Genomic DNA, 12,193 nt, shown 5'->3' with positions numbered 1-12,193 from the left:
CCGGTGTGGATGATCGAGAAGATGAGGAAGTACATGGAGCAAGTGCGGACAGAGCAGGAGTAGCAGGCAGCCATCTTATATTAACACCTTCACACCTGCGAGCTGCTCCCTAATGATGCATGCGAAGCAGCCTGAACTGTTACTAGCCGCATAAGCCGTGAAGCGATGCACCGGGCATCTGGGCCTGGGGTTAGCGGCGCCTTCCTGTCACGCAAGAGCCCGGAGCGGCCTTCCCCTCTCTGCGGCGAGATCTCCGTCCGCCTAACCCGCTAAATCAGGGCGGTCATAGAAAAATTAACTAAACCTGTTTTTATTTGTCATTAAAATGAACTGCACTGATCATTGCTGTGATGGGCTGTGTGTTTGGGGGGGGGGGGGTCACCAGGCTGCACTGTACAGCGACCCAGAGAGGAGGGGAGAGAGGAGGGGGGGGGGAAGAGAGAGGAGGGAAGGGGGGGGAGAGAGAGGAGGGAAGGGGGGGGGAGAGAGAGGAGGGAAGGGGGGGGGAGAGAGAGGAGGGAAGGGGGGGGAAGAGAGAGGAGAGAAGGGAAGGGGGGGAGAGAGAGAAGGGAAGGGGGGGAGAGAGAGAAGGGAAGGGGGGGAGAGAGAGAAGGGAAGGGGGGAGAGAGAGAGAAGGGAAGGGGGGGAGAGAGAGAAGGGAAGGGGGGGAGAGAGAGAGAAGGGAAGGGGGGGAGAGAGGAGGGAAGGGGGGGAGAGAGGAGGGAAGGGGGGGGAGAGAGGAGGGAAGTGGGGGGGAGGGAGAGAGAGGAGGGAAGGGGAGGGAGAGAGAGGAGGGAAGGGGGGGGAGAGAGGAGGGAAGGGGGGGGGAGAGAGGAGGGAAGGGGGGGGGGAGAGAGGAGGGAAGGGGGGGAGAGAGGAGGGAAGGGGGGGAGAGAGGAGGGAAGGGGGGGGGAGAGAGGATGGAAGGGGTGGGAGAGAGAAGGGGGGGGAGAGAGGAGGGAAGGGGGGGGGGAAAGAGGAGGGAAGGGGGGGAGAGAGGAGGGAAGGGGGGGAGAGAGGAGGGAAGGGGGGGGAGAGAGGAGGGAAGGGGGGGGAGAGAGGAGGGAAGGGGGGGGAGAGAGGAGGGAAGGGGGGGAGAGAGAGGAGGGAAGGGGGGGAGAGAGAGGAGGGAAGGGGGGAGAGAGAAGGGGGGGAGAGAGAGGAGGGAAGGGGGGGAGAGAGAGGAGGGGAAGGGGGGGAGAGAGAGGGAAGGGGGGGGAGAGAGGAGGGAAGGGGGGGGAGAGAGAGGAGGGAAGGGGGGGAGAGAGGAGGGAAGGGGGGAGAGAGGAGGGAAGGGGGGGAGAGAGGAGGGGGGGGGAGAGAGGAGGGGGGGGAGAGAGGAGGGAAGGGGGGGGGAGAGGAGGGAAGGGGGGAGAGAGGAGGGAAGGGGGGGGAGAGAGAGGAGGGAAGGGGGGGGGAGGAGAGGGAAGGGGGGGAGAGAGGAGGGAAGGGGGGGGGAGAGAGGAGGGAGGGGGGAGGAGGGAAGGGGGGGAGAGAGAGGAGGGAAGGGGGGGGGGGAGAGAGAGGAGGGAAGGGGGGAGAGAGAGGAGGGAAGGGGGGGAGAGAGAGGAGGGAAGGGGGGGGAGAGAGGAGGGAAGGGGGGGGGGAGAGAGGAGGGAAGGGGGGGGGGAGAGAGGAGGGAAGGGGGGGGAGAGAGGAGGGAAGGGGGGGGGAGAGAGGAGGGAAGGGGGGGGAGAGAGGAGGGAAGGGGGGGGAGAGAGGAGGGAAGGGGGGGGAGAGAGAGGAGGGAAGGGGGGAGAGAGTGAGAGGGAAGGGGGAGAGAGAGGAGGGAAGGGGGAGAGAGAGGAGGGAAGGGGGGAGAGAGAGGAGGGAAGGGGGGGAGAGAGGAGGGAAGGGGGGGAGAGAGGAGGGAAGGGGGGGGAGAGAGGAGGAAGGGGGGGGAGAGAGGAGGGAAGGGGGGGAGAGAGAGGAGGAAGGGGGGGAGAGAGAGGAGGGAAGGGGGGGGGAGAGAGGTGGGAAGGGGGGGGGAGAGAGGAGGGAAGGGGGGGAGAGAGGAGGGAAGGGGGGGAGAGAGGAGGGAAGGGGGGGGAGAGAGAGGAGGGAAGGGGGGGAGAGAGAGGAGGGAAGGGGGGGAGAGAGGAGGGAAGGGGGGGAGAGAGAGGAGGGAAGGGGGGGGGAGAGAGAGGAGGGAAGGGGGGGGGGAGGGAAGGGGGGGAGAGAGAGGAGGAAGGGGGGGGAGAGAGGAGGGAAGGGGGGGGAGAGAGGAGGGAGGGGGGGGAGAGAGGAGGGGAAGGGGGGGGGAGAGAGGAGGGAAGGGGGGGAGTGAGAGGAGGGAAGGGGGGGAGAGAGAGGAGGGAAGGGGGGGAGAGAGAGGAGGGAAGGGGGGAAGAGTGAGGAGGGAAGGGGGAGAGAGTGAGGAGGGTAGGGGGAGGGGATGGAGAGGAGGGAAGGTGGAGAGAGAGGAGGGAAGGGGGGGAAAGGGGAGAGAGGGGAAAAGGGAAGGGGCAGAGAGAGATACGAGAGAAGGGAGAGAGAGCCAGCAATGGGGGGGGGAGAGGGGGAGAGAGAAAATGGAGACACAGACACACAGAGACAGACACGGAGAAACAACCCACCCACACACAGAGACAGACACACATACAGACACAGACAGCCCCGATCCAGCCAATGACACGCCCCCTCCCGTAATAGCCACGCCCCCTCCCGCTCTAAAAATGTTGCGATCGCTCATGCTTGGAGAGGTGGTGACGTCACCGCTCTCCAAGCATGAGCGCAGTCAGCGGCACAGGGGACTCAGCTTTAACCCCTCCCCCGCAGACGTCACTCCAGTGTGAGTGACATTTCCTTCCCTGAATTCCAGCCAGGCACCGCCCGGCGAGCCCCAGCCAATCACCGTCCGGCATTTTCAAACGTACGCGTGAAGTCATCACTTGATCCCCATGGAGACGCCCCGGCAACACCGAGCTCTGATTGGCCAGATCAAACCTCCCTACCCCGCTGATTGGCCGACGATAGTGGGGGGTTTAAAAATTATTCAAACAGAGGGCGGGAGCATCAGCGCGAGCAGAGCAAGCACTGCGCGCCCCCCCCGGTTTCTCTTTCCCGCGCGCCCTTCCGGTTTCTCTCTCCCGCGCGCTCCCCCGGTTTCTCTCGCGCGCGCCCCCGCCGCCATGGCCTCTCAGAACGTGGACCCCGCCGCTGCTGCCTCCTCCGCGGCCGCCCGGAAGGGGATGGACTCCGGGACTCCCGCAGCCCGCGGCTCGGTGGGGAAGAGGTGAGGAGCAGCGGCCATGAGCGTGGGGGGGGGTGTCTCCACTCATAGGAATGCGCCTAGGGGGACTGGGGCCTGCCGGGGGGCGGTTCTCCCTGGTAACAGTGGCCGGGGAAGGGGTCTCCCCGGTAACAGTGCCCGGGGAAGGGGGGAGGTCTCCACGGTAACAGGGCCCGGGGAAGGGGGGAGGTCTCCACGGTAACAGGGCCCGGGGAAGGGGGTCCTCCACGGTAACAGGGCCCGGGGAAGGGGGGAGGTCTCCACGGTAACAGTGCCCGGGGAAGGGGTGAGGTCTCCACGGTAACAGTGTCCGGGGAAGGGGTGAGGTCTCCACGGTAACAGTGCCCGGGGAAGGGGGGAGGTCTCCACGGTAACAGTGCCCGGGGAAGGGGGGAGGTCTCCATGGTAACAGTGCCCAGGGAAGAGGTCTCCACGGTAACAGTGCCTGGGGAACTGGTCTCCACGGTAACAGTGCCCGGGAAGGGGGGAGGTCTCCACGGTAACAGTGCCCGGGGAAGGGGGGAGGTCTCCACGGCAAACCGTGCCCGGGGAAGGGGGTCTCCATGGTAACAGTGCCCGGGGAAGGGGGGAGGTCTCCACGGTAACAGTGCCCGGGGAAGGGTACTCCACGGTAACAGTGCCCGGGAAGGGGGGAGGTCTCCACGGTAACAGTGCCCGGGGAAGGGCGTCTCCATGGTAACAGTGCCCGGGGAAGGGGGGAGGTCTCCACGGTAATAGTGCCTTTGGAAGGGGGGAGGTCTCCACGGTAACAGTGCCCGGGGAAGGGGGGAGGTCTCCACGTAACAGTGCCCGGGGAAGGGGGGAGGTCTCCACGGTAACAGTGCCCGGGGAAGGGGGGAGGTCTCCACGGTAACAGTGCCCGGGAAGGGGGGAGGTCTCCACGGTAACAGTGCCCGGGGAAGAGGTCTCCACGGTAACAGTGCCCGGGGAAGGGGGGGAGGTCTCCACGGTAACAGTGCCCGGGGAAGGGGGGAGGTCTCCACGGTAACAGTGCCCGGGGAAGGGGGGAGGTCTCCACGGTAACAGTGCCCGGGGAAGGGGGTCTCCACGGTAACAGTGCCCGGGGAAGAGGTCTCCACGGTAACAGTGCCCGGGGAAGAGGTCTCCACGGTAACAGTGCCCGGGAGAGGTCTCCACGGTAACAGTGCCCGGGGAAGGGGGGGTCTCCACGGTAACAGTGCCCGGGGAAGGGGGGGGTCTCCACGGCAAATAGTGCCCGGGGAAGGGGGGAGGTCTCCACGGTAACAGTGCCCGGGGAAGGGGGGAGGTCTCCACGGCAAACAGTGCCCGGGAAGAGGGGAGGTCTCCACGGTAACAGTGCCCGGGGAAGGGGGTCTCCATGGTAACAGTGCCCGGGGAAGGGGGGAGGTCTCCACGGTAACAGTGCCTGGGGAAGAGGTTTCCACGGTAACAGTGCCCGGGGAAGGGGGGAGATCTCCACGGTAACAGTGCCCGGGGAAGGGGGGAGATCTCCACGGCAACAGTGCCCGGGGAAGGGGGGAGATCTCCACGGCAACAGTGCCCGGGGAAGTTGGGAGGTCTCCACGGCAACAGTGCCCGGGGACGGGGGGAGGTCTCCACGGCAACAGTGCCCGGGGACGGGGGGAGGTCTCCACGGCAACAGTGCCCGGGGAAGGGGGGAGATCTCCACGGCAACAGTGCCCGGGGAAGTTGGGAGGTCTCCACGGCAACAGTGCCCGGGGAAGGGGGGGTCTGCCCTTATTTATTGTTTTACCAGGAAGTAATACATTTGAGTTACTTCTTGTTTTCAAGTATGTCCTGGGCATAGTTATGACCCTGGGATCTCCATGGTAACTGCCCGGTGGGGGTCTCCATGGGAACTGAGGCTGAGAGAGGCTGAGAGGATGGATTGGGCTGGTTTGTGCTTTGTCTCACGGTCTCTTCTCTTGTAGGTTGCAGCAGGAGCTGATGACTCTTATGGTGAGTTTGTTCAGTGTCCGGGTATCGCGCTGTGTAACAAGGGACCTGCGTGTGTGGCACTGACGGGTATCCCCCTGTGTAACACGGGACATGCGTATGTGGCACTGACGGGTATCCCCCTGTGTGGCACGGGACCTGCGTGTGCGGCACTGACGGGTATCTCGCTGTGTAACACGGGACCTGCGTGTGCGGCACTGAGTGGTATCTCCCTGTGTAACACGGGACCTGCGTGTGCGGCACTGACGGGTATCTCCCTGTGTGGCACGGGACCTGCGTGTGCGGCACTGACGGGTATCCCCCTGTGTAACACGGGACCTGCGTGTGCGGCACTGACGGGTATCCCCCTGTGTAACACGGGACCTGCGTGTGTGGCACTGACGGGTATCCCCCTGTGTGGCACGGGACCTGCGTGTGTGGCACTGACGGGTATCTTGCTGTGTAACACGGGACCTGCGTGTGCGGCACTGACTGGTATCTCCCTGTGTAACACGGGACCTGCGTGTGCGGCACTGACGGGTATCTCCCTGTGTGGCACGGGACCTGCGTGTGCGGCACTGACGGGTATCTCCCTGTGTGGCACGGGACCTGCGTGTGCGGCACTGACGGGTATCCCCCTGTGTGGCACGGGACCTGCGTGTGCGGCACTGACGGGTATCTCGCTGTGTAACACGGGACCTGCGTGTGCGGCACTGACTGGTATCTCCCTGTGTAACACGGGACCTGCGTGTGCGGCACTGACGGGTATCTCCCTGTGTGGCACGGGACCTGCGTGTGCGGCACTGACGGGTATCTCCCTGTGTGGCACGGGAACTGCGTGTGCGGCACTGACGGGTATCCCCCTGTGTGGGCACTGGTGCAGCCTGAGGGTATCTCCCTGTGTGGCACGGGACCTGCGTGTGCGGCACTGACGGGTATCCCCCTGTGTGGCACGGAACCTGCGTGTGCGGCACTGACTGGTATCTCCCTGTGTAACACGGGACCTGCGTGTGCGGCACTGACTGGTATCTCCCTGTGTAACACGGGACCTGCGTGTGCGGCACTGACTGGTATCTCCCTGTGTAACACGGGACCTGCGTGTGCGGCACTGACGGGTATCTCGCTGTGTGGCACGGGACCTGCGTGTGCGGCACTGACGGGTATCTCCCTGTGTGGCACGGGACCTGCGTGTGCGGCACTGACGGGTATCTCGCTATGTAACACGGGACCTGCGTGTGCGGCACTGACTGGTATCTCCCTGTGTAACACGGGACCTGCGTGTGTGGCACTGACGGGTATCTCCCTGTGTGGCACGGGACCTGCGTGTGCGGCACTGACGGGTATCTCCCTGTGTGGCACGGGACCTGCGTGTGCTGCAGTGACGGGTATCCCCCTGTGTGACACGGGACCTGCGTGTGCGGCACTGACGGGTATCTCCCTGTGTGGCACGGGACCTGCGTGTGCTGCAGTGACGGGTATCCCCCTGTGTAACACGGGACCTGCGTGTGCGGCACTGACGGGTATCTCGCTGTGTGACGCGGAACCTGCGTGTGCGGCACTGACGGGTATCTCGCTGTGTGACGCGGGACCTGCGTGTGCGGCACTGACGGGTATCTCGCTGTGTGACGCGGAACCTGCGTGTGCGGCACTGACGGGTATCTCGCTGTGTGGCACGGGACCTGCGTGTGCGGCACTGACGGGTATCTCGCTGTGTGACGCGGAACCTGCGTGTGCGGCACTGACGGGTATCTCGCTGTGTGACGCGGGACCTGCGTGTGCGGCACTGACGGGTATCTCGCTGTGTGACGCGGGACCTGCGTGTGCGGCACTGACGGGTATCTCGCTGTGTGACGCGGGACCTGCGTGTGCGGCACTGACGGGTATCTCCCTGTGTGGCACTGACGGGTATCTCGCTGTGTGACGCGGAACCTGCGTGTGGGGCACAGACGGGTATCTCGCTGTGTGACGCGGGAGCTGCGTGTGCGGCACTGACGGGTATCTCGCTGTGTGACGCGGGACCTGCGTGTGCGGCACTGACGGGTATCTCGCTGTGTGACGCGGGACCTGCGTGTGCGGCACTGACGGGTATCTCGCTGTGTGACGCGGGACCTGCGTGTGCGGCACTGACGGGTATCTCGCTGTGTGACGCGGAACCTGCGTGTGCGGCACTGACGGGTATCTCGCTGTGTGACGCGGGACCTGCGTGTGCGGCACTGACGGGTATCTCGCTGTGTGACGCGGGACCTGCGTGTGCGGCACTGACGGGTATCTCGCTGTGTGACGCGGGAGCTGCGTGTGCGGCACTGACGGGTATCTCGCTGTGTGACGCGGAATCCGCATATCCGGCACTGACGGGTATCTCCCTGTGTGACGCGGGACCTGCGTGTGCGGCACTGACGGGTATCTCGCTGTGTGACGCGGAACCTGCGTGTGCGGCACTGACGGGTATCTCGCTGTGTGACGCGGGACCTGCGTGTGCGGCACTGACGGGTATCTCGCTGTGTGACGCGGGACCTGCGTGTGCGGCACTGACGGGTATCTCGCTGTGTGACGCGGGGACCTGCGTGTGCGGCACTGACGGGTATCTCGCTGTGTGACGCGGAATCCGCATATCCGGCACTGACGGGTATCTCCCTGTGTGACGCGGGACCTGCGTGTGCGGCACTGACGGGTATCTCGCTGTGTGACGCGGAACCTGCGTGTGCGGCACTGACGGGTATCTCGCTGTGTGACGCGGGAGCTGCGTGTGCAGCACTGACGGGTATCTCGCTGTGTGACGCGGGACCTGCGTGTGCGGCACTGACGGGTATCTCGCTGTGTGACGCGGGAGCTGCGTGTGCGGCACTGACGGGTATCTCGCTGTGTGACGCGGAATCCGCATATCCGGCACTGACGGGTATCTCCCTGTGTGACGCGGGACCTGCGTGTGCGGCACTGACGGGTATCTCGCTGTGTGACGCGGAACCTGCGTGTGCGGCACTGACGGGTATCTCGCTGTGTGACGCGGGACCTGCGTGTGCGGCACTGACGGGTATCTCGCTGTGTGACGCGGGACCTGCGTGTGCGGCACTGACGGGTATCTCGCTGTGTGACGCGGGAGCTGCGTGTGCGGCACTGACGGGTATCTCGCTGTGTGACGCGGAATCCGCATATCCGGCACGGACTGTTGAATTTGTCCGTTTTCTTCTTTCCAGATGTCTGGTGATAAAGGCATCTCTGCTTTTCCAGAGTCCGATAATCTGTTCAAGTGGATCGGAACCATTGATGGAGCGGTGGGAACGGTGAGTGATGGACCTGGGACACTTCCTGCTCCGCCATGTTCTGTTTATCACTGCACAATCCCCCTGATTAATGACTGCCTCTTTTTTTTAATTTTTTATATCGCCCGAGTCAGGAGCTATTCCTAGCAGCACTAGTGAATCCGAGCTTTGTCTAATAACTGGACCAGTGTTATGAGCTTTACACTGGGCTGGTGATGCGTGGTATTGCTGTGTATTGCCGCACGTTGCTTCTGTTTGGCACAGACACTATAACTTGCGGCTCTGTCCCTATAGGTGTATGAGAGCCTGAGGTACAAGCTGTCGCTGGATTTCCCCAGCGGTTACCCCTACAATGCCCCCGCAGTGAAGTTCATCACTCCATGCTACCACCCCAACGTGGATAGCCACGGGAACATCTGCCTGGACATCCTGAAGGACAAGTGGTCAGCGCTGTATGATGTGAGGACCATCCTGCTGTCTCTGCAGAGCCTGCTGGGAGGTGAGACATTGGGATCATTCTCTCATGTAATGTACATTTCCAAAAAGCGTGAGCCCGGACTAGTCTGTGATTGTGGCTCTGCTCCTCGGAGCCTGCAGCCCCCAGCGCTGTGACGGCCTGCAGCCCCCTGACCTGTGATGTGTAGGCCTGCAGCCCTGCATGTGATCATCCATGTTGACATGCAGACTTTTATTGTGCAGGTATACAGCCCCCCAGGGGGGAGGAGTAGAGTGAGTCCCTACCCCCACCCACAAATGTTCTGTTTGTTAACACCTCGTGATCTGTTTCCCACAGAACCCAATAATGATAGTCCCCTGAACCCACAGCTGCAGAACTCTGGCAGAATCAGGCTGGTAAGTGGCCCCCGGGAGCGCTATCCCGTGTTTCCTGTGTGTAACGTGTTATACGCGCTCTCCCTCCCAATGCTATCCCGTGTTACCTATATGTAACGTGTTATACACGCTCTCCAGTGGCACCTTGGCGCTGATTCTGCTTATTTCCACCTCTGCCCATAGATTTTTCCCCAAAGCAACTGTCACGGAATCCAGGCTAATTACACCAGGGATCAGTGCAAGAGACAGAACTGCAGGGTTAAACACGGGACCAGGCTAATTACACCAGGGATCAGTGCAAGAGACAGAACTGCAGGGTTAAACACGGGACCAGGCTAATTACACCAGGGATCAGTGCAAGAGACAGAATTGCAGGGTTAAACACGGGACCAGGCTAATTACACCAGGGATCAGTGCAAGAGACAGAACTGCAGGGTTAAACACTGGACCAGGCTAATTACACCAGGGATCAGTGCAAGAGACAGAACTGCAGGGTTAAACACGGGACCAGGCTAATTACACCAGGGATCAGTGCAAGAGACAGAACTGCAGGGTTAAACACGGGACCAGGCTAATTACACCAGGGATCAGTGCAAGAGACAGAACTGCAGGGTTAACACGGGACCAGGCTAATTACACCAGGGATCAGTGCAAGAGACAGAACTGCAGGGTTAACACGGGACCAGGCTAATTACACCAGGGATCAGTGCAAGAGACAGAACTGCAGGGTTAAACACGGGACCAGGCTAATTACACCAGGGATCAGTGCAAGAGACAGAACTGCAGGGTTAAACACCAGTATATTCATTGGAATAAAGTTTCCCCAAACTTCCAGTACATAAAACACACAAACTCGCCCAACTGGCGGAACAACCTGGTGCCCTAGGTGCGGGGACCTCCTTCCGGAAGTTCACCCCGATACGCGTTCCTAACTTGCACTGCTGTCGTGTCTGGTAGGGGCACTCCTTCCTTGCTCTCCGATAGCTAGCAAGTCCATAGGTACGGGGCTTAAGTCTAGCGGAGCCTTTGAACGGACTAATGGCTATCGTGCCTACAGAGCCCGGTCCCTGCAATGGTTCCCCTGGTCCCCCCAATACACCCCCCCCCCCCTGAAGGGAGACGAAACAAATGCTATCAGCCCAATGGGGCACAGTACAAAGATATAGGATAGGTAAAATAAACTGTACATACATAACTAAACCATATTGGGGACCGGTACGGGTAAAGGCGACTTCACCTTTATTTAACACGGCCAAATCTACCCATTCCGTCTGCGTGTCTCAGGCCTTTGCACAGATACAATATCCATGCGCAGGGGGACATGTCTGCCTTCTCCTTAACCCCTTCACGGACAGACTGTCCTACAGCCCATTGCTTGACAGCAAGCACCCCCTGCAGGGTTAGCTGCCGGAGCTGCGAGTAATGCGTTGCAATGCAAAGGGTTAACGTGCTTATATCCCACTGGTGTCTGACTCGTCCATCTCTCCCCTCAGGCTACAAGAAGCACCTGCACGAGCTTTACAATAAGCAGGTGAGAGACAAGGACGCTTGACCCCTCCGGCCGGCCGCCCGCCCGCCCACTGTATGTTCTGCGCTGTACATGAACGCTGTAATATACGCTTAACTTAATACTAGTCTGATTCTTTTGTATAAATAAAGTGATTTTTGTCATTTTGCTCTGGGCTTCCAAATGGTGCCGTGCGTGTGCGTGTGCGCATACAGTATATAGAGCAGGGGTTGATGTTTGGGACTTGAGGTAAGAATCATATGCAGAGGAGTCTCGTGTGTACGTAGTATGTGTTAATATTATATGTACATGCACACAGCAAGTGACACTGCCCATATCTGCTTCAGGGCATGTTTAATGCCGTGCTGGGAAGTGTCCTGTCCCCTGTGCCATGTTTTTCCGGCCGGATTGGCGCGCTGACGCGTGATATAAACCCCCTGGTGATGTCTGTAATTGGGCCCCGGGTGAATGTACTTTAATGGTCGGGATATTTTGAGCTCTCTCATGGGAATGCTCTGGAGATTGCGTTTTAGGGATCGCGGTGTCTCCCTGTAATATTCATGTTTGTGGGTTCCTGGCTCCTGCCCTCTGATCCGGTCACCTTCCTATGAAGGAGGAGCACCCCCAGTGTAAAGCTGCAATGTTTCCGAACCCCATCTCTGCACCACGTGTTTCTATAGTGCATGTCAATCCTATGTTACTATATACTTCAACGTTACTGGCATTGTGAGCTGGTCCCATGACCCTCACCTAACCCATTTAACCCTCACCTTATGTAACCCTCGCCTTTCCCTAACCCGTGTGACCCTTGCCTTTCCCTAACCCGCGTGACCCTCGCCTTTCCCTAACCCGCGTGACCCTCGCCTTTCCCTAACCCGCGTGACCCTCGCCTTTCCCTAACCCGCGTGACCCTCGCCTTTCCCTAACCCGCGTGACCCTCGCCTTTCCCTAACCCGCGTGACCCTCGCCTTTCCCTAACCCGCGTGACCCTCGCCTTCCCTAACCCGCGTGACCCTCGCCTTTCCCTAACCCGCGTGACCCTCGCCTTTCCCTAACCCGCGTGACCCTCGCCTTTCCCTAACCCGCGTGACCCTCGCCTTTCCCTAACCCGCGTGACCCTCGCCTTTCCCTAACCCGCGTGACCCTCGCCTTTCCCTAACCCGCGTGACCCTCGCCTTTCCCTAACCCGCGTGACCCTCGCCTTTCCCTAACCCGCGTGACCCTCGCCTTTCCCTAACCCGCGTGACCCTCGCCTTTCCCTAACCCGCGTGACCCTCGCCTTTCCCTAACCGCGTGACCCTCGCCTTCCCTAACCCGCGTGACCCTCGCCTTTCCCTAACCCGCGTGACCCTCGCCTTTCCCTAACCCGCGTGACCCTCGCCTTTCCCTAACCCGCGTGACCCTCGCCTTTCCCTAACCCGCGTG

The 12,193-nt window shown here is 61.3% G+C and overlaps 1 protein-coding gene across 1 annotated transcript; it reads left to right on the top strand.

Moving 5' to 3' along the window:
• Positions 1–2,909: 2,909 nt before the first annotated feature.
• UBE2C (ubiquitin conjugating enzyme E2 C) lies at positions 2,910–10,937 on the top strand. Its single transcript, XM_075571805.1, is given in 7 exon segments — positions 2,910–3,235; positions 5,167–5,194; positions 8,365–8,451; positions 8,725–8,929; positions 9,224–9,250; positions 9,253–9,282; positions 10,755–10,937. Coding segments are annotated over 7 exon segments (540 nt in total). The 5' UTR covers positions 2,910–3,131; the 3' UTR covers positions 10,814–10,937.
• The last annotated feature ends 1,256 nt before the right edge of the window (positions 10,938–12,193 follow it).

This window comes from Ascaphus truei, chromosome 15 (genome assembly GCF_040206685.1).
Source record: "Ascaphus truei isolate aAscTru1 chromosome 15, aAscTru1.hap1, whole genome shotgun sequence".
Lineage (NCBI taxonomy): Eukaryota > Metazoa > Chordata > Amphibia > Anura > Ascaphidae > Ascaphus > Ascaphus truei.
Note: the sequence above shows the minus strand (reverse complement) of the source record. Positions and strands in the feature narration are given on the sequence as shown.